Raw genomic sequence first — 20,537 nt, forward strand, 5'->3', positions numbered from 1 at the left:
TTGAATACAGGCGGTTGACGTCAGAGCAGGGTTGACCAATAGGATGAAAGGACTTCCAATGGACACTCATCAAGGCGCAAAATATGCGCATAAGGTCTAAAATGGCTTTGCTTGTTACCATAAATATTCAAGTATTATTAATTGTTTGATCAATTGAACCTAACATATTTACATTTGGAATATAATATAATAATGTATTTGTTTTTCATAGCCTATACAGTCGTTGAGCAGGAGGCTTAGGCTACATTGTCGTTTCTCATGGTATTAAAGCCAATATTAGACATTTCTGTTCATTTCTGTCTATTACGCTCTCTACTATATCAATAGGCCTACTGATCTCCCTTCAGCCAATACCACTAGGCCTATGCAGCTGTTGTCTCTGAATCCCTTCAATGGCATTCATAATTGCATTACATTGAAATATTGGGATACATTGCAGTATTTTAAAAAACAATTCAAAACTAATAACGTTAGTCCTGAGATTTATTCAATGAACCAATTTAACCACGTGTTGATGTTCTGCTCTATACAACCTCATCACCATCCATATACACCAAATCAGCATCATAAATCAGTAGGCTACATTAATAAATTCAGATTGTGTAAGTAGGCAGCCTGGCCTAAATTTGTGTCGCCGGCTACAATGTCGCGAGGAACAATCAGGCAGTAGTGACATTTAAACCGGCACATCCGTATCACCCCTCCCACGTCCACACGAGCGCGCACAGACACACACGCGCGCTTCAACCGTTCTTATTATACTTCAGTGGCTCCAGCATACTAGGAATTTCTGCTCAGCACCCATGGCTCCCCATTAGATGCTCAAAGCGGCTGTTGTCAGAACGAATTATATCTGCACTACTGCTGCTTACTTCTGACCTTGCCTGCCTCTGGTAGGGTTTTGAATATTTTATTCAGTATTCATGTGCTCTATCCCCAATGGCTACATCCGATGGAAATGGAATAGATGTCTGTCTTCTGCATAGAGGCAGATCTCAAAGTGACCCAAACCTACTCACAGAGTCCGGCATCGATCTAGTGCACAGCACAGGTAAGAGACATGTTTTTTTTGTCTGGATATTCAAACGTTATAGGCTATGGTATTGGCGTTTTATTATCATCGTTTTGGCGATAGGCTACAGTAGTCTCCTAAAGCCATCCCAAATTGCTAAATGGGATTTGAGGACCATAGCAGAATAATAAGCACTCCATGCTTCCATTTGACAGAAAATACAATAAAACAGAGATTCGCAGACAATTGGTAGGAAAATATCATGACGCGTTTGCCATTTTCCTCCAGTTCTATTTAAATGAATGGATGCTCTCCCAAAATAAGCTGTTTGTTCGTGAAATGCTATGTGGTTTTGCAGTAAATGTGAAGATTATAAATTAACTTGAGCCTATAATGCAAAGCCTATTGTACACAAACCCATAATATTTCAGACATTGCATCAATTTGAATACATTTATATATAGGCCCAATAAGATTGGACGCAAAGATGACATAGGCTACAGTGAAGAAAGCTCATTGTGTGGTCCATCATTTTAGGCAAAATGTCTAGACACATTTTTGCGTCGCTAGGTTATATTAGGATTCAATGTTACATTGAGCGCACAGACACTGACATTGAGCAGACACATTTATAATGACTATTTGAGCAATTTCGTTCTTCATAAGCCTCGGTTTCGGTGGTAGCTTATATTGGACCTTCGTTCAATGGACCATTGCCTATCCCGACTTGGCCACTGCGCTTGGCAGCATCAATTGGATCCCATGCTGAGGTTGAGCTGATCAAACAGTCATATGATCAATGACCCAGCGTTCCACGTGATGTATAGGATCAAAGACTTCGACGTCAGTGCTGCCCTACATATTGAAGAACATCAATTCCCTATGGTGTGGACCATGCAGGTGTGCACAGAGCACCTAGAGCAATCATAGGCTATTCCCCTTTAAGTTAACGACCTCTCAGCCTACCTCTCAGCTGTTTTCACTTATATGGGTGATCTTTCCCTTCATAAATAAACAGGCCCTCCCTGCCTAGAAGCATGTTATTTACCAACCAAGCATTTTTATTCTCAAGTGCTTTTAGGCATAGTCTGCAGGCTTAATGGCATTTTGTTATAATATTTTTTTAAACAGTTTAATAAAGTATTTTATTGGACAGCTATTAAGTATTGGTGCCAGGCTGTATCTGTTTAAGAAGACAGTATGTTTATGGCTAAATTGAGCAGGTACTTGACCTTTTACTGTTCCCTCTCCCTTTCTAACACACGCACACACGCACGCACCCACCCACACACACACACACAAGTTAACAAGTTAACAGGTAGCCTAGTGGTTAGAGTGTTGGGCCAGTAACTGAAAGGTTGCTAGATCAAGTCACCGCGCTGACAAGGTAAAAGTCTGTCGTTCTGCCCCTGAACAAGGCAGTTAACCCACTGTTCCTAGGTCGTCATTGTAAATAAGAATTTGTTCTTAACTGACTCGCCGAGTTAAATAAAGGTAAAACAAAAAGAAAGCTACAGTGCCTTCAGAAAGTATTCATACTCCTTGACTTATTCCACATTTAGTTGTGTTACAGCCTGAATTCAAAATGGGTTAAAGTGATTCTTTTTCCCATCCATCTACACACAATACCCCATAATGACAAAGTGAAAACATGTTATTTGAAATTTTTGCAAATTTATTGAAAATGAATTACAGAAATATCTCATTTACATAAGTGTTCACGCCGCTGAGTCAATACTTTGTAGAAGCGCCTTTGGCAGTGATTACAGTTGTGAGTCTTTCTGGGTAAGTCTCTAAGAGCTTTTCACACCTGGATTGTGCAACATTTGCCCCAATTTTTTCACAATTCCTCAAGCTCTGTCAAATTGGTTTTTGATCATTGCTAGATAACCATTTTCAGGTCTTGCCATAAATTTTTAAGTAGATTTAAGTCAAAACTGTAACTCGGCCACTCAGGAACATTGATAAGCAACTCCAGTGTAGATTTGGCCCTTGTGTTTTAGGTTACTGTCCTGCTGAAAGGCGAATTAATCTCCCAGTGTCTGGTGGAATGCAGACTGAACCAGGTTTTCCTCTAGGATTTTGCCTGTGCTTAGCTCCATTCCATTTCTTTTTTATCCTGAAAACTCCCCAGGCCTTAACGATTACAAGCATACCTATAACATGATACAGCCACCACTATGCTTGAAGATATGGAGAGTGGTGCTCAGAAATATGTTGTATTGGATTTGCCCCATACGTAACACTTGGTATTCAGGACAAAAAGTTAATTTCTTTGACTTATTTTTTGCCTATTACTTTAGTGCCTTGTTGCAACAAGATGGAATATTTTAATATTGTACAGGTTTCCTTATTTTCACTCTGTCAATTAGGTTATTATTTTGGAGTAACTACAATGTTGTTGACCCATCCTCAGTTTTCTCCTATCACAGCCATTCAACTCTTTAACTGTTTTAAACTCACCATTGCCCTCATGGTGAAATCCCTGTGCGGTTTCCTTCCTTTCCGGCAACTGAGTTAGGAAGGACGCCTGTATCTTTGTAGTGACTGGGTGTATTGATACACCATCCAAAGTGTAATTAATAACTTCACCGTGCTCAAAGGGATATTCAATGTCTGCCTTTTTGTTGTTGTCATATACCAGTAGGTGCCCTTCTTTGCGAGGCATTGGAAACCGTCCCAACTTCTCTTTATATAATTTGTAAACATTTAAAAAAATATATAATTCCACTTTGACATTATGGGGTATTGTGTGTAGGCCAGTGACAAAACATCTACATTTTATCAATTTTAAATTCAGGTTGTAACTCAACAAAATGTGATAAAAGTCAAGGGGTTTGAATACCTTCTGAAGGCACTGTACAATAATGATTGAAGCATTGAAGCAGTGGCTATGATAACCGTGTCTTATACTTGAATGTGCCTACACATGTAGCCTGCACCCATTCACAGGGCACTGCTAATGGACTATACCATAAATACAATTCTGTGTCATTCAAGAGAGCAAAAAGCAGTGTCTGGTGACCCAAAGTACACATTGTCCGTCCTCAGTGTATCATCACTGTGTGAGCGTCGTGGCTCACAGTCTTTGCCAAAGGATTACTAAGCTTTTTACACAGTGGCCTTTGCAGCTGCAGAGACTGACACTGTATTCATCGAGAGAGAGAGAGAGAGAGAGAGAGAGAGAGAGAGAGAGAGAGAGAGAGAGAGAGAGAGAGAGAGAGAGAGAGAGAGAGAGAGAGAGAGAGAGAGAGAGAGAGAGAGAGAGAGAGAGAGAGAGAGAATTAATTAATTGTAGAACGTTCAAGGCAATTTTACCCTCCATCCTTGTTGGGGCAATGCACTGTACCACTACGTTTGTATTATTTCAAGGGCTGATTTAAAGTACTATGGGTTGTATGAAAGGTTTGAAAAACACATATTAGTCTGAGGTGTTGTTGCCAGGACAGGATGTTACTTTGGGGGGGGTTTGCACCCCGCTTAAAGACCTTTAGGGAAAACACTGCAGGGTCCTATATTCCAGTTGGAATGTATATGTAATGCTAGCCATTGTTGTGAACATACCTATTTTTGACACGGTAATGCAGGGCTCTACACTAACTTTTTCAGTTAGTGGCACCAGCACATGATTTGGTCGCATAATTTATCATTTATAATTTATAATGACCTGGCCTGTGTCCCATAATATATCCGCATTCCATACAGAACAAGGCTAATAATGACTAGCCATATTTTAAATAAGCAACAGTCGATGTTCTAAGTCCACAACAATGCTTAAACCACATCTGGGGTAAAGTTTTTGGGTCTGGGAAAAATCTGAGAAATGTAGATTTTGTTCTGTAGTTGGCCTTTAACTCAGGTAAGCACCAACGTAAGTTGTGTTTGGCTAGCAGTGTCGTGCAGTTGTGATGGGAGTTTTCAAAACAAATGACCACTGGATTGATGCAAATAATCATGATTCTGCCAGGTAGGCACAGGCTACTTTATAGTTACCTTTTACTTTTACCTTTCCATCTACCCGCAGATGTTTAGGCTATCATTAACATTGCTAATGGCTACACACACTGCACACACAGGGTTCGACATTCAGGTAAATTTGCCAGCAGTCCGGGCCAGTGTCAACTGAAAGCTATTGGCCCGAATTAAAAAAATACTGACAAAAGCAGATGATTTTATCTTTCCTTTGCGGGCTGAGCAAGTATATACAGGGCTCATACAGACATTGGCAAGTGAAATTCAAGGATTTTCAAGGACTTTTTCAAGCACTTTTATAGTCTTCGCCCATCATGATATTTTAAACTGTTGTGACTCAGATTATTTTGTGTACATGCTCAATTAGCCAAGCGCGCTTTATTATAAAGAACAGCAATTTGATTGCTGATGTAAAAGGTTTGAGTTACGCTCAACCATCATAACCCTCCCCTTCACTCTGAATGTAGACAAGGGAAGTTTATCAGAAGCCTTGACAATATGCAAGACTCTTCAGAATAGTACAGTTAGATAAACATCTGCAAACTATCTATAAAACATCTACTGTGGACTATCCAAATAAAGTGATACCATAAAACCTTTTACACAAACACATGCACGCACGCACACACACACACACCACCCTACTCACACCATACAAATCTTCTCAAATGCTCATTAAGCAAGTTAAGGTAGACCTCAGCACCTCAGCATTTGAACATCTTGGCCATGTACTGTTATAATCTTCACCCGGCATAGCCAGAAGAGGACTGGCCACCCCTCAGAGCCTGGTTCTTCTCTAGGTTTCTTCCTAGGTTCCTGCCTTTCTAGGGAGTTTTTCCTAGCCACCGTGCTTCTACATCTGCATTGCTTGCTGTTTGGTATTTTAGGCTAGGTTTCTGTATAGCACTTTGTGACATCGGCTGATGTAAAAAGGGCTTTATAAATAAATTGTATTGATTGATTGATTGATTCAGCCAACAAATGACAGTAGGAGGAGGATGCTCAACAACAAAGATAGGAATCCACAAAAGGCCTACCCATGCAGGAAAAACTTCCAGTAGTGGACTTATTCTTGATAAAAAGGTGTTGAAGCCCTCAAAAATTACACAAGCAGAGATTTACTTCATCTTCGAAGGCTCGAAGGCTTTGTTCCATGAGATGGACAGAATTGGGTCGTATTTACTAAACGTAAGAAAATTGTCAGAAACAGGGAGATACTATCTGAAGTTGTCCAATAAGAAACACTATTTTTATTTCGGTTTCTGTTGCACAACGTTTTGGTACAGTGTGCCCTAATGAATACAACCCAGGTATACTGTTCATTGAGCTGCCTATGTGCCTCCTCTTCCCAGACCTGACTGAGTTCACACTTCATGCACCTCTTCTCTGCCTCCTGCTCCTGAGCACCAGGGCACCAAATAAAGGAGACACGGGGCCGTATGTATCAAGAGTCTCAGAGTAAGAGTGCTGATCTAAGATCAGGTCCCCCTTGTCCATGTAATCCTATTCTTTGTGATCTAAAAGACAAAACCGATCCTAAATCAGCACTCCTACTTTGAGATGCTTGATACGGCCCAAGCTCTTTTAGCAGAAAAGCTGGTATCAGTAGGAAGTGGCATTAGGAAAATGCCTCAGATCTGAGGCCCATGGGGGACAAGATGGGACAACAGCAGTGAGAAAATGTCTTACAGTTGGAAAGGAATCCTGACACCAGCCTGGACCTGTAGTCAGGAGCAGTAAACTAGAAGTAGTCATGATGTGCTCAGTGCTGTCAGTCAAGTCATGTAGACAATGGACTGGAAGTTACAGCAACTGCGCTTGAAGGTGCTTTCAATTACTATCGTTCTGAGTAACCGGCTTGAGACATAGGCATTTGTCAATAACCACAGTCATCTGTGGCACTTGAAATACTGTCATATATTAGCTTCATTCAGGTCATTTCCATGTTTCCACCACATGCTGAGAATATATATATATTTTTTAAATATGGTTGGAATGTGGTAGGCTTATTATGAACACGAGTTGAATGAAACCAATAATTTGACTTAGCTACCCTCTCATTTGACATGTCTGTGAAAGAGACTTCCTACAACTTAATAATAATATGAATTAAAGTTACTTTAAAATGTGCATTGCGGTCAAAGTTCGATCAGATTGAAGCCTGACTTATATTATAAAGTCTCACGTCTGAGCTTTGTGCTCATTCATGTCATATACATTGCATTCGGAAAGTATTCAGACCCTTTTGACTTTTTCCATATTTTGTTACGTAACAGCCTTATTCTAAAGTTGATTAAATACAATTTTTCCTCATCAATCTACACACAATACCCTATAATGACAAAGCAAAAACAGGTTTTTAGAAATGTTTGCAAATCTATTCAAAATAAAAAACAGAAATACCTTATTTACATAAGTATTCAGACCGTTTGCTATGAGACTCGAAATTGAGCTCAGGTGCCTTCTGTTACCATTGATCATCCTTGAGATGTTTCTACAACTTGATTGGTCCACCTGTGGTAAATTCAATTGATTTGACATGATTTGGAAAGGCACACACCTGTCTATATAAGGTCCCACAGTTGACAGTTAGGGCTGTTGCGGTGACCGTATTACCGCCACACCGGCGGTCACGAGTCATGAAGGCAGTCAAATTCCACGTGACTGTTTAGTCATTGTAATTAGACTTCTCCAAGCTCTGATGCTGCTGATGGTCATTAGTAGCCTACCAAACTTGCTGACTGCCTGGTACTCAGCACTCTCTTGTCCCTCTAATCACTCTGACATCAATGCAAATGTGTTTGAGAAACTTAAACACGTCATGAGAGCCCATGAGCTCATGTTGCGCAACATTTCTATAGGCTATGCCATTGCAGGAGAAAACAGAGTGATGGCCTCTACGAAAAAGAGATGGATCCCATCACTTGTGAATGAAATATTATCACTTGTGAATGATGCCCAGCACACGGAACTGCCTTCCCCCCCCCCAAACTTTTTCTAATCATAGTCGCACACCTCATGTAGCCTAGCCCATAGGCATATATGTTTTGTTAAGGTTTGTATCAGAAGTGGCCAAATAACTTCTTAAAATTAAGCACATTATTCTGCTTTACAAGGGGTTTAGAGCCCAACTGGCATACTTAAGCATCTTGTGAGGTTCAAGTTTGGGGAAGTTTTTTTTTACAATAAAAATGCACCTTTATAATAAAAGCAACACATGCATAATCACGTTTGCGGTCACTTTTGATAATAGTGTTTTCCCACTAATGGAACATTCGAGCTTATAGCATACGCCATGTGTGCATTGTTGCTCTTATAGTGTGAAGAAATAGCCTGATAGTTATCAACATTTTAAGCTAAACGTTCTGATCTGTTGCATTAGCCACATTTTTTTATGCTAGTGGTTGTATTAATTTAAGATCTATTGCATCCCACAACTGTCCCAGACTATTTGTAATATTTATTTCTTACACAGAATAGAATAGGTTGACTTTTCTACTATGTGGGATAATAGATTGACATAGGCTAGTGCTTTTGCTATTCGTTAGGTCTACTCATCTTGTTTGCTGACGGAAAGTAAAAGTGGACAGTTCTTCCAATATCTTTACAATGGATATGCACCTCGGAATTGGATAAGGACACACGCAGTTGTCCCTGATGTGTCTTTCTTCACTTGTAGCCTTTAAGAAAGACCCGATCACGTGATGGAGAGCCATGTGAGTGAGAGGTGCTTAGGAGTACGCAGCACTCAGGGAGAAAGGCACAACGTAGCCACTGGCCGCAAAAGGCATGGATTTTTTTAGGGTGCATTACAGCCACAAAGGGGATGCTGCTGTGAAATTTGAGTCATTATCAAGTGATTGTCAAATTGTGAATGAGAGACAAATGAAGTGTGTACAGCCTGCGCAAAAAAACAAAGCAGAGCTCATGCCTTTCAAGCAACTTTTTTCAAATCATCTTTAGAGTTGCATCATAGAGCCTTACAGTATATTAAGTCAAAACATATAGCCCAACGTTTTGTAGAAAACCTAAAGTTACATTAATAACTCCAAATGAAGCATATAGGAGTACCTATTTCTTTGTTAACCCCTCAACACAGAATAGCCGCCCGCATGTGCTCTCAAAACGTTTGGAGAAAAGGCTTATATTTTATTCAGCTTTGTTCAACTGTATTCTTCATACTATAAAATAATATCAAATAATGCCACGGAATTCTAAGCAAATCTTGTCTGCTAAATTAACTAGAATAGCCCACAGCCATTTGGCATAGCCAGATCAGGACCTAACATAAGGACAACTCAGAGTGTGCTATTCTGTTATAGACTACATTTTCTTCATATCATGCTTCTTTATACCTGTCTAAAATAAATAATGGATTTATTGTGAAGGTGTAAGCTGTATTACATGGATTTTTTTTAGACTTCTCAAATGTAGATGTTCCAAAGGTCTGCATCAGTGGCTTGTAGGCTATGTGTGGAAGCCAGGAGATGCTAAATGTGTTTGGTAATTAACAGTCAATTACCGTGAGACCGACAGTTATTTGCTTGACAATCACCGGCTCACAAAATTTCTTGACCTCCACAGCCCTATTGACAGTGCATGTCAGAGCAAAAACCAAGCCACGAGGTCAAAGGAATTGTCCGTAGCGCTCCGAGACAGGACTGTGTCGAGGCACAGATCTGGGAAAGGGAGGTTACCAAGAGCCCGATGGTCATTCTGACAGAGCTCCAGAATACTTCTGTGGAGATGGGAGAACCTTCCAGAAGGACAACCATCTCTGCAGCAATCCACCAATCAGGCCTTTATGGTTGAGTGGCCAGACGGAAGCCACTCCTCAGTAAAAGGCACATGACAGCCCGCTTGAAGTTTGCCAAAAGGCACCTAAAGGACTCTCAAACGATGAGAAACAAGATTCTGTAGGAAACCTGGCACCGTCCCTACAGTGAAGCATGGTGGTGGCAGCATCATGCGGTGGGGATGTTTTTCAGTGGCAGGGACTGGGAGAATAGTCAGCATCGAGGGAAAATGAACAGAGCAAAGTACAGAGAGATTGTTCATGAAAACCTGCTCCAGAGCGCTCAGGACCTCAGACTGGGGTGAAGGTTTCCCTTCCAACAGGACAACAACCCTAAGCACACAGACAAGACAATGCAGTGGCTTCGGAGCAAGTCTCTGAATGTCCTTGAGTGGCCCAGCCAGAGCCCGGTCTTGAACCCGATCAAACATCTCTGGAGAGACCTGAAAATTGCTGTTCAGTGACACTTCCCATCCAACCTGACAGAGCTTGAGAGGATATGCAGAAAACAATGTGTGGCTTTTTATTGTCCCCAGCACAAGGTGCACATGTGTAATGGTCAGCTTCTTGATATGCCACACCTGCCAGGTGGATGTATTATCTTGGCAAAGGAGAAATGGTCACTAACAGGGATGTAAACAAATTTGTGCACAAAATGTGAGAGAAATAAGCTTCTTGTGCGTGTGGAAAATGTCTGGAATATTTTATTTCAGCTCATGAAACATGTCGACCAAAACTTTACATGTTGCTTTTATATTTGTGTTTAGTGTATTTATACATACAGTGGGGGGGAAAGTATTTGATCCCGAGCTGATTTTGTATGTTTGCCCACTGATAAAGAAAGGATCAGTCTATAATTTTAATGGTAGGTTGATTTGAACAGTGAGAGACAGAATAACAACAAAAATATCCAGAAAAACACATGTCAAAAATTGTATAAATTGATTTGCATTTTAATGAGGGAAATAAGTATTTGACCCCCTCTCAATCAGAAAGATTTCTGGCTCCCAGGTGTCTTTTATACAGGTAACGAGCTGAGATTAGGAGCACACTCTTAAAGGGAGTGCTCCTAATCTCAGTTTGTTACCTGTAAAAAAGACACCTGTCCACAGAAGCAATCAATCAATCAGATTCCAAACTCTCCACCATGGCCAAGACCAAAGAGCTCTCCAAGGATGTCAGGGACAAGATTGTAGACCTACACAAGGCTGGAATGGGCTACAAGACCATTGCCAAGCAGCTTGGTGAGAAGGTGACAACATTTGGTGTGATTATTCGCAAATGGAAGAAACACAAAAGAACTGTCAATATCCCTCAGCCTGGGGCTCCATGCAAGATCTCACCTTGTGGGGTTGCAATGATCATGAGAACGGTGAGGAATCAGCCCAGAACTACACGGGAGGATCTTGTCAATGATCTCAAGGCAGCTGGGACCATAGTCACCAAGAAAACAATTGGTAACACACTATGCCGTGAAGGACTGAAATCCTGCAGCGCCCGCAAGGTCCCCCTGCTCAAGAATACATATACATGCCCGTCTGAAGTTTGCCAATGAACATCTGAATGATTCAGAGGACAACTGGTGTAAGTGTTGTGTCAGATGAGACCAAAATGGAGCTCTTTGGCATCAACTCAACTCGCCATGTTTGAAGGAGGAGGAATGCTGCCGATGACCCAAAGAACACCATCTCCACCATCAAACATGGAGGTGGAAAGATTATGCTTTGGGGGTGTATTTCTGCTAAGGAGACAGGACAACTTCACCGCATCATTTGACGGGGCCATGTACTGTCAAATCTTGGGTCAGAACATCCTTCCCTCAGCCATGGCATTGAAAATGGGTCGTGGATGGGTTTTCCAGCATGACAGTGACCCAAAACACACGGCCAAGGCAACAAAGGAGTGGCACAAGAAGAAGCACATTAAGGTCCTGGAGTGGCCTAGCCAGTCTCCAGACCTTAATCCCATAGAAAATCTGTGGAGGGAGCTGAAGGTTCGAGTTGCCAAACGTCAGCCTCGAAACCTTAATGACTTGGAGAAGATCTGCAAAGAGGAGTGGGACAAAATCCCTCCTGAGATGTGTGCAAACCTGGTGGCCAACTACAAGAAACGTCTGACCTCTGTGATTGCCAACAAGGGTTTTGCCACCAAGTACTAAGTCATGTTTTGCAGAGGGGTCAAATACTTATTTCCCTCATTAAAATGCAAATCATTTTATAACATTTTTGACATGCGGTTTTCTGGATTTTTTTTTGTTATTCTGTCTCTCACTGTTCAAATAAACCTACCATTAAAATTATAGACTGATCATTTCTTTGTAAGTGGGCAAACGTACAAAATCAGTAGGGGATCAAATACTTTTTCCCCCCACTGTACACAGTGCCTTCAGAAAGTATTCATACCCCTTGGCTTATTCCGATTCTTTTTGTGTTGCAGCCTAAATTCAAAATGGATTTAGGAAATAGATTTTCTTTCTCAACCATCTACACACAGTACCCCAAAATGACAAAGTCAAAACATGTTTTGACATTTTTCCAAGTGTATTGCAAATGAAATACAGAACTATCTCATTTATCCTAAGTATTCCCATCCCTGAGTCAATACTTTGTAGAAGCACTTTTGGTGGCGATTACAGCTTTGAGTCATCATGAGTATATCTGTATTAGCTTTGCACATCTGGATTTATGGGGATTTTCTCCCGTTATTCTTTGTAGATTTTCTCAAGCCCTGTTAAGTTAGATGGGGAACAGCAATCTTCAAGTCATTCCACAGATTTTCAATGGGATTCAAGTCTGGGCATTGGCTGGGTGTAACGAGTGCGCTGAGAGTCGGGAAGCAAGTTCAGGGAGTGAGTGTTTTAATAAATAAAATAAACAATGAACATCAAACACAAATGCACCGACATGAAAACAGAGTCAATAACACCTGAGGAAAGAACCAAGGGCAGTGACAGATATAGCGAAGATAATGATGGAGGTGATGGAGTCCAGGTGAGTGTCATAAGGCGCAGGTGCGTGAGACGATGGTGACAGGTGTGCGGGATAATCAGCAGCCTGATGACCTAGAGGCCGGAGAGGGAGTATATGTGACACTGGGCCACTCAAGGACTTTCACATTCATGTTCTGAAGCCATTCCAGCATTGCTTTGGCTATATACTTGGGGTCATTGTCCTGTGGGAACGTAAATCTCCCCCCCAGGCTAAGGTTGTTTACACTCTGAAGCAGGTTATTATCAAGGATTTCCCTGTATTTGGCTCCATTCATTGTTCCCTCTATCCTTACCAGTCTCCCAGTTCCTGCCTGGTTTTCTCCAGATATATACTTTTCATTCAGAACAAAGAGTTAAATTGTTTGCATCATTAGACAACATAATCTTTTGCCTTATGATCTCAAAGTCTTTCACGTGCCTTTTTGCAAAGTCCAGGTGTGCTGTCATGTGCTTTTTTTTCAGGAGTGGCTTCCGTCTGGCCGCTCTCCCAAAAGACCAGATTGGTGAAGTGCTGTAGAGACTGTTGTCCTTCTGGCAGGTTCTTCCATCTCAGTCAAGGAACTCTGTAGTTCCGTCAGGGAGGTCATTTGGGTTCTTGGTCACCTCCCTGACCAAGCTCCTTCTTGCGCAGTTGCTCAGTTTGGTCGGACGGCCAGCTCTAGGCTGAGTCTGTGTAGTTCTATATTTTTACCATTTCCCAATGATGGAGACCACTGTGCTCTTGGAAACTTTCAACACTGTAGAAATGGTTTTATACCCTTCCCCAGATATATGCCTCATTACAATTCTACAGACAGCTCCTTGGACTTCATGGTATAGTTTCTGCTCTGACATGCATTGTCAACTGTAGGACCTTATATAGACAGGTGTGTTTCTTTATAAATCATGTCCAAACAATTGAATTGGCCACAGGTGGACTCCAATCAGAAAGGATGATTAAAGGAAATTGGATGCACCTGAGCTCAATTTGGAGTGTTATAATAAATGGCTGTGAATACTTGTGCAACATTTTCTAAAAACATGTTTTCACTTTGTCTTTATGGGGTATAATGTGTAGATGGGTGAGAAAACAATTATAGTTTGAATTCAGGCTGTAACACAACAAAATGTGGAATAAGTCAAGGGTTATGAATACTTTCTGAAGGCACTGTATATTACACAGTATTAGTGACATTCTACATTTTCATGAGGTGATAGGCCTACCACTGTTTTCTGTCAGTATCATTCATACCATCTCACCTCCCATGCAACTAGTTCATTTCAGGCTTGATCGAAGGCCTACTTGGGTTTCTGTGTTGGTTCTATAGTTACTATTTTACATGTTTTACTCTTTATATCTGATCTGTAAACCACATTTAAACAGATATTCACACCTCAGTTTCCAGCCCCTCACTTTAAATTTCTCTCTGACCACCTCCCCACATCTACATTTTTCACTCATTCATTCTCTCTCTCTCTGGCTGTTTTTCTCACCTGCTGCTTCAGTGTGTCACAGTAACCCTGGTCTTGAAGCCTACCTCTGCTGGGTAGCCCACACTCTCGCTGCATGCAATGTCAGGGTAATTGACGAGTCAGAAGCAGGATCAACTTGGACTCGGGTAGACGTAACATAGTAAATGTAAATCTGTGACACGCCAATTAGTATGATAGGCTATGTTTTGTATGGTACTATGTATTCATTTGTGGATGTCCAGCATCCATTTCGTATGATATGTTACGAATTCCAATTTGTTGTGGCTAACCTTAACTAGGTGGCTAATGTTAGCAAGGAGTTAAGGTTAGGGTTAAGGGGTTACGGTTAGGGAAAGTGTTAGCTAACATTCTAAGTAGTTGCAAAATAGCTAAAAAGTAGTAAGTAGTTGCAAAGCTGCTAATTTGCTAAAGTTGTCCATAATGACATTTGAACACATTTTTTTTACATTTTAGTCATTTAGCAGACGCTCTTATCCAGAGCGACTTACAGTAGTAAATGCATACATTTCATTTCATGCATTTTTTTTTTTTTGGTACTGGCCCCCCGTGGGAATCAAACCTACAACCTTGGCGTTGCACACACCACGCTCTACCAACTGAGCTACAGGGAAGGCCAACCTTTGGGTTGCTAGCCATTCGCGTTATACACCTACCCATCCACCCTACTTTAGTTTTTGTCTTAAGTAACCTTCTGTCAGATGTATTATTATTTGATTAGATTTTTTACTTTTACCCCTTTTTCTCCCCAATTGGTAGTTACAGTCTTGTCTCATCACTGCAACTCCCGTACAGACTCGGGAGAGGCGAAGGTCGAGAGCTGTGCGTCCTCCGAAACACAACCCGACCAAACCACACTGCTTCTTGACACTTGGAAGCCAGCCGCACCAATGTGTTGGAGGAAACACCGTGCACCTGACGACCGTGTCAGTGTGCACTGCGCAGGAGTGGCTAGTGCACGATGGGACAAGGACATCCCTGCCGGCCAAACCCTCCCCTAACCCGGACGACGCTGGGCCAATTGTGCGCCGCCCCATGGGTCTCCCGGTCGCGGCCGGCTGCGACAGAGCCTGGACTCGAACCCAGAATCTCTAGTGGCACAGCTAGCACTGCGACGCTGTGCCTTAGACCACTGCGCCACCCAGGAGGCCTTACCTTCTGTCTGATGTAACCATAGCGAATGTAACATATCATACTAATTTGAGTGTCCCGGATTTACGTTTACTATGTTATATCATGAGACCAAGCTGGCAGGATATGAGTCATCACTTGTGTGGCTAACTGGCTGCTAAAATGAGCACGGCCTCTACAGGGTGGGAGGGAGGCCCTTCTCCGACCTTCTCTTCCCACCTCATTTAGATACTGTATAACGATTGTTGGGTCATCAATAATGGACTTTGGTGAACTAGCCCATTAAACCCATTTCTAGAGCTGTAACCCATTTCTACAGCTTCTAGAGCTGTAATTCACAACGCTGTCAGCTCACGACTCATTCATCTCAGCCTGCCAAGATTGGGATGCCAGTTAAGGCCACCTGTTTGTTGCGGCAAGAGCTCTGTTCATTTTCCTCTTGAGCCACTCATGTTCTCCATAGAGGACAGTAGAAGCACTTTTAGCTTGAGAATTATCACAGAGGAACTCCTAACAAATACCCCCAAAAATGCATACAAATATTAGTTTATATATTGTTTATTTATCCAAGTAATCCCATGCAGGTTAAAAAACTGTTATTGAGAGATGTGGGCTACGACTTGTACACTTGATCCATGAACATGCATTTCATCAGTTGGTTGTAAATGTAGCTGCTACTTTCAAAGTGAGTGACTGTGTCTCTTCAGCTCTCCACTTGGTAAATGAGAGTGAGTGCACGGGAGCATCTGTACTACCCAGCATCAGTCACACAAGTATTGCCACTACTGTTATACTGTCCCCACTGACACCAACTCGCTATGTTCTTACCATTCAACCTGTACTGTAACATCACTGCATATGGTACTGCAATATTATAAATACAAGAACTGCAAGTGAAGTGAATGGGACAAACTGTTAGTGTATGCCTTGTCGAGCACTGCTCACTGTGGGATCGCTGTATTTCCCCACGAATGAAAATGGAACACAGCAGCAACAAGCCTCATGGTTATGCTTATTCCCTGAGGTAGTCGAAGCAAATTAGGCGTTTTACAATGTGTGAACTGTGTGTCTGTGTGCGTGCGCACGTGGATGCGTGCATGTGTCTATATGCATACATGTACTTACGAGCATGTGTGTGTGCTGATGTGTTGGAGAACGGGCACGCCTGCCTGAGCTTGTGCAACACCGAAAAATCACAGATGGAATCAGACTGAGTGGGAAAGCAGTCAGCAGACAGCCCTTTGAGACCGTGGTGGAACTAGGACCCAAGCAAAGCATAGGCCTCAGTGTTAAGGGAGAAAATAATGGAGCTAAAGACAGGAATTTAGGAGGCCAAGCTACACTAGAGTAGAGCGATAAGAGGAAAGCTCTAGTTTTGGCCCTTGTACAACAGAGGACGAGACAGCCTCTGCCTGTGTGAAAATCCAGAGAGATACTGTATTTCCCTGGGCCTGCCTGCTATCTGGCCAACATTACAGGGATAGACTGTGTGAATCTGCTGTAAATACACTTGTTGTAAAAGTTACCTGAGCTCTATTGGGTAGTTTCTGTATTCATCAACATCAATCAACAACTTCTCACCCTTTTTTTGAGGCTACATACCAATACCATGCTCTGGTATCCTTCTATTGTGTTTTCCCTTGTATCCTTTCGTTAGTCATTTCTCCAATCAGAAACAAAAACCTTGGTTTGGCGAAGGCCATATGGTACAATTAAAGCCCACTATCCAGCTGGGTAGGAGGTTGCGTTCAACCCTCCAGTCCTTTCTAATCAAGGGGAGCAAGGAACAGAATCATTGTAGACTAAGGGGCCCCACTCACCCTTTGTTTTGGCTGGTATTACAGCCAATCCTAACTCCCACTTTAGTCAAATGTTCACTTATAGTATCCCATTGAAATCGATGCATTACTTAGTAAAAATTCGACTTAAGTGGAAGTTAGGATTCGCCCCACCATCTATAGTCTGGGTTTCCCACTCTGACAATGTGGCCGATTCTGTCAGAGATAGATGATCAAGGGAGAGGGAATTCCCAGTCCTTTACTCAAATAAACACTGTCTGGGCTGGGAACACAAGGGAATAGAAAGAAGGAGAGAATGAGGGGGAGGGGAGGACTGAAAAAGAACAATGAGCCCAAGGCGGACGAGGTAGAAGAGGTAGTCTTCCCAGCCACTCAATGGATGCCATCATTGAATCATTACCGAGTGAGAGTAGAGGAAGCCCTTTCAGAGTAACTGTTAGCTTGATAAGCACTTACAGTAGAGCAGTATTGAACACAACAATCCTCACAGGCCCTCTCTTGAGATGGTAAATTAAATACATAGCTGTATTAGATGACAGTGATAGAAGGAATTTGGTTGTAAGGGAAATTAATTGATCTATTCATTGTCTCGCCGGACTGTTTTGAGTGTGTGGTAGGATGCAGGGCATTTGTGTATGTGTGTGAGAGAGAGAGAGAGAAGAGAGGGAGATGTATAACACTATTTTATGGATGGTGGGCATTCTGTATGTTTACATGGCAGCATTGGGGATTTCAGCACCATGGAGAGCAAAACACTCACATTGCAGTGGAACTCCTAGGCCTGTATTCACAAACCTTATGAGAGAGAGAGGTATCAATTACAGTGTTACCTGGGTTACCTCTCTATATGCACACACACAATGGATCATAGCTACTTATTCTTACTCATGGTTTATTTTCCCAACCCACTCAGTTCATGTCTCTGTCTTCTTATGGCAGATATGACACATCTCTCTCTCTCTCTTACACACACACACACACACACACACACACACACACACACACACACACACACACACACACACACACACACACACACACACACACACACACACACACACACACACCCTCTAACCCTAATTGTGACCATAAACCTAACCCCTAAGCCTAAAATAGCCCTTCTTCTTATGGGGACCGGCAAAATGTCCCCACTTGTCAGAATTGTCCTTGTTTTACTATCCTTGTGAGGACTTCTGGTCCCCACAAGGATAGTAAAACCAAACCACACACACACACAATTGCCGTTGACACAGTAATGTACACTTGCTGTCTGCGAAAGCTAACGCTTTACTACTGTCTGCTGTATTCAGTGTCCAACTGAATTTGCCATGTGTTTGTGTATTTGTTGAGTCAGAGCATTGGGATCCAGCATCAGAATATCTTTTTACACATTATTATTCAGGATACATCATTCCCAGACATACTGTAGCCCATAACAAGGTTATTGTACTTGCAATAGTACACTGACTTAGTTTATCAATATAATGCTCAACTTATTTCTGAATCTATTCCTTATTCGTGGCTATACATGACTGTAAAACCAGTATGAATCAGAGTAAAACCATCCCACGTAGGTATTATTAACTGTAAATGGTAGTGATTTTCCGTGTTCTGTGCGCCTCTCTTTGTCTTTCCTGCCTCGCCACAATGAGGCTGTAGTGTTGACTCCCAGTAGTGTGTTGCCTGCAGGGGGCCCAATGGAGAGAGCCATTCACACTCATACACACTCACTGGTCTGTGCACACCACGCACACCTACACACATGCACATGCACATGCATTGCGCACACATGCACACAAATAAATAGGTTTCAAGGGTCTACACAGAGAAATGTGCAAACTCCTAACGCATGCACATACACTCTCACACTTATGCAGACACGTATGCACGCACACACACACACACACACACACACTCATGTTTTATATCAATCTTTCAGGCATTGCCCTAAATCTGCGGAATAACTGCAATAAACAAGCACACACCTACCTGATCCTGCTAGTCTCTACAACTATCAAGTAGACAGAAACCACCACCATTCACAAGAGAAAGGGGGCCCCAAAACACCTGAAACTACTTTTTCCTGCAATCTGGAGCCAAAGATATGTATATTTTTCTGCATAGTTATCTAAGCATACCTCTTCACCTGTTCAATTGTAATTTTAACTAATAATGATGCACATTTATTCTTTAGAACTTTTATGCCTTAGGAGTTTAGTACAACTGCCACAGTGGTATATAGTATCATAACCCAAGAATTAAAGCAAGTTTAGTATTCTCTAAAGTTTAGCAACCTTTCCAGTAGGCATGCCAGCTAAGATAGTCAGACAAGCTACTTTAACTTGATCCATAGCCTGAAATGGCTTGGTAGCCAGTTATGAGATTGGTAGATTTGGAACCTATCTAGCTGGATAAAGCCGACTTCATAAAATTGCTAGGTGGCTAGTATTACATTTCTCATTACATTATATTCTAATTTATTCATCAAGTAGGAATCAATAGGCTACGTAGATTGATCAAATTCATTTAAAAACGTACCTCCTGCGAATCCTGCCCATCACCGGAAGCTAAAATAAAATCAAAAACTGTGTGTGTGTCACTCTACACTCTCTCTCCCCTCCACTGACGATACTGTTTGCACGCACTGGAGTAGCTAACATCCTGTCTAGCATATCTTTGCTCCTTGGTGCACCTTGGAAGGAAACACTTACTAGGAAGAATAAGAGGGGATGGTACTCTTTGCCTGGTCCAGTTAGTGTGCCCCCTCTGCAAATTACCGCTGGAAAAACATGGGCTTAAAATGCTTCAAATGTTTAGTAATTCATTTAACATCTGACAAATTAAAAATCAGTACAAATCTGAGGGGGAAGATGCCCTTGTGCCACTTATGGGCATGATGCCTGTCTAGTTTTTTTCTCCCCAATTTCGTGATATCCAATTGGTAGTTACAGTCTTGTCCCATCGCTGCAATTCCGGTAGCGAAGGTTGAGAGCCATGCGTCCTCCGAAACACAACTGCCAAGCTGCACTGCTTCTTGACACACTGCTCGCTTAACCCAGGAGCCAGCCGCATCAATGTGTCGGAGGAAACACAGTACGCATGTGGATGTGTCAGTGTGCATGCGCCCTGCCCGCCACAGGAGTTGCTAGAGTGTGATGGGACAAGGACATCCCGGCCAGCCAAACCCTCCACCGACTCGGGCGACGCTGGGCCAATTGTTTGTCGCCTCATGGGTCTCCCGGTCTCGGCCGGCTGCGACACAGCCCTGGATCGAACCTGGATCTGTAGTGCCTCAAGCACTGCACAACTCGGGAGGCCGCCTCTGTCTACTCTGATAACTGTTGGAAACCAAAGACCTGTGGGTGTTCT

The 20,537-nt window shown here is 42.2% G+C and overlaps 1 protein-coding gene across 2 annotated transcripts in view; it reads left to right on the top strand.

The window, feature by feature from the left end:
• The first annotated feature begins 479 nt into the window (after positions 1-479).
• phactr3a (phosphatase and actin regulator 3a) overlaps positions 480-20,537 on the top strand; it is a 60,713-nt gene continuing 40,655 nt past the window's right edge. For both annotated transcript variants that reach the window (XM_029724451.1, XM_029724452.1), the window contains exon 1: positions 480-1,051. In XM_029724451.1, the coding sequence (XP_029580311.1) occupies positions 940-1,051 (112 nt within the window). In that variant the 5' untranslated portion in view covers positions 480-939. The remainder of the gene's footprint in view (positions 1,052-20,537) is intronic.

The sequence above is a fragment of the Salmo trutta genome, chromosome 30 (assembly GCF_901001165.1).
Source record: "Salmo trutta chromosome 30, fSalTru1.1, whole genome shotgun sequence".
Taxonomy (NCBI): domain Eukaryota; kingdom Metazoa; phylum Chordata; class Actinopteri; order Salmoniformes; family Salmonidae; genus Salmo; species Salmo trutta.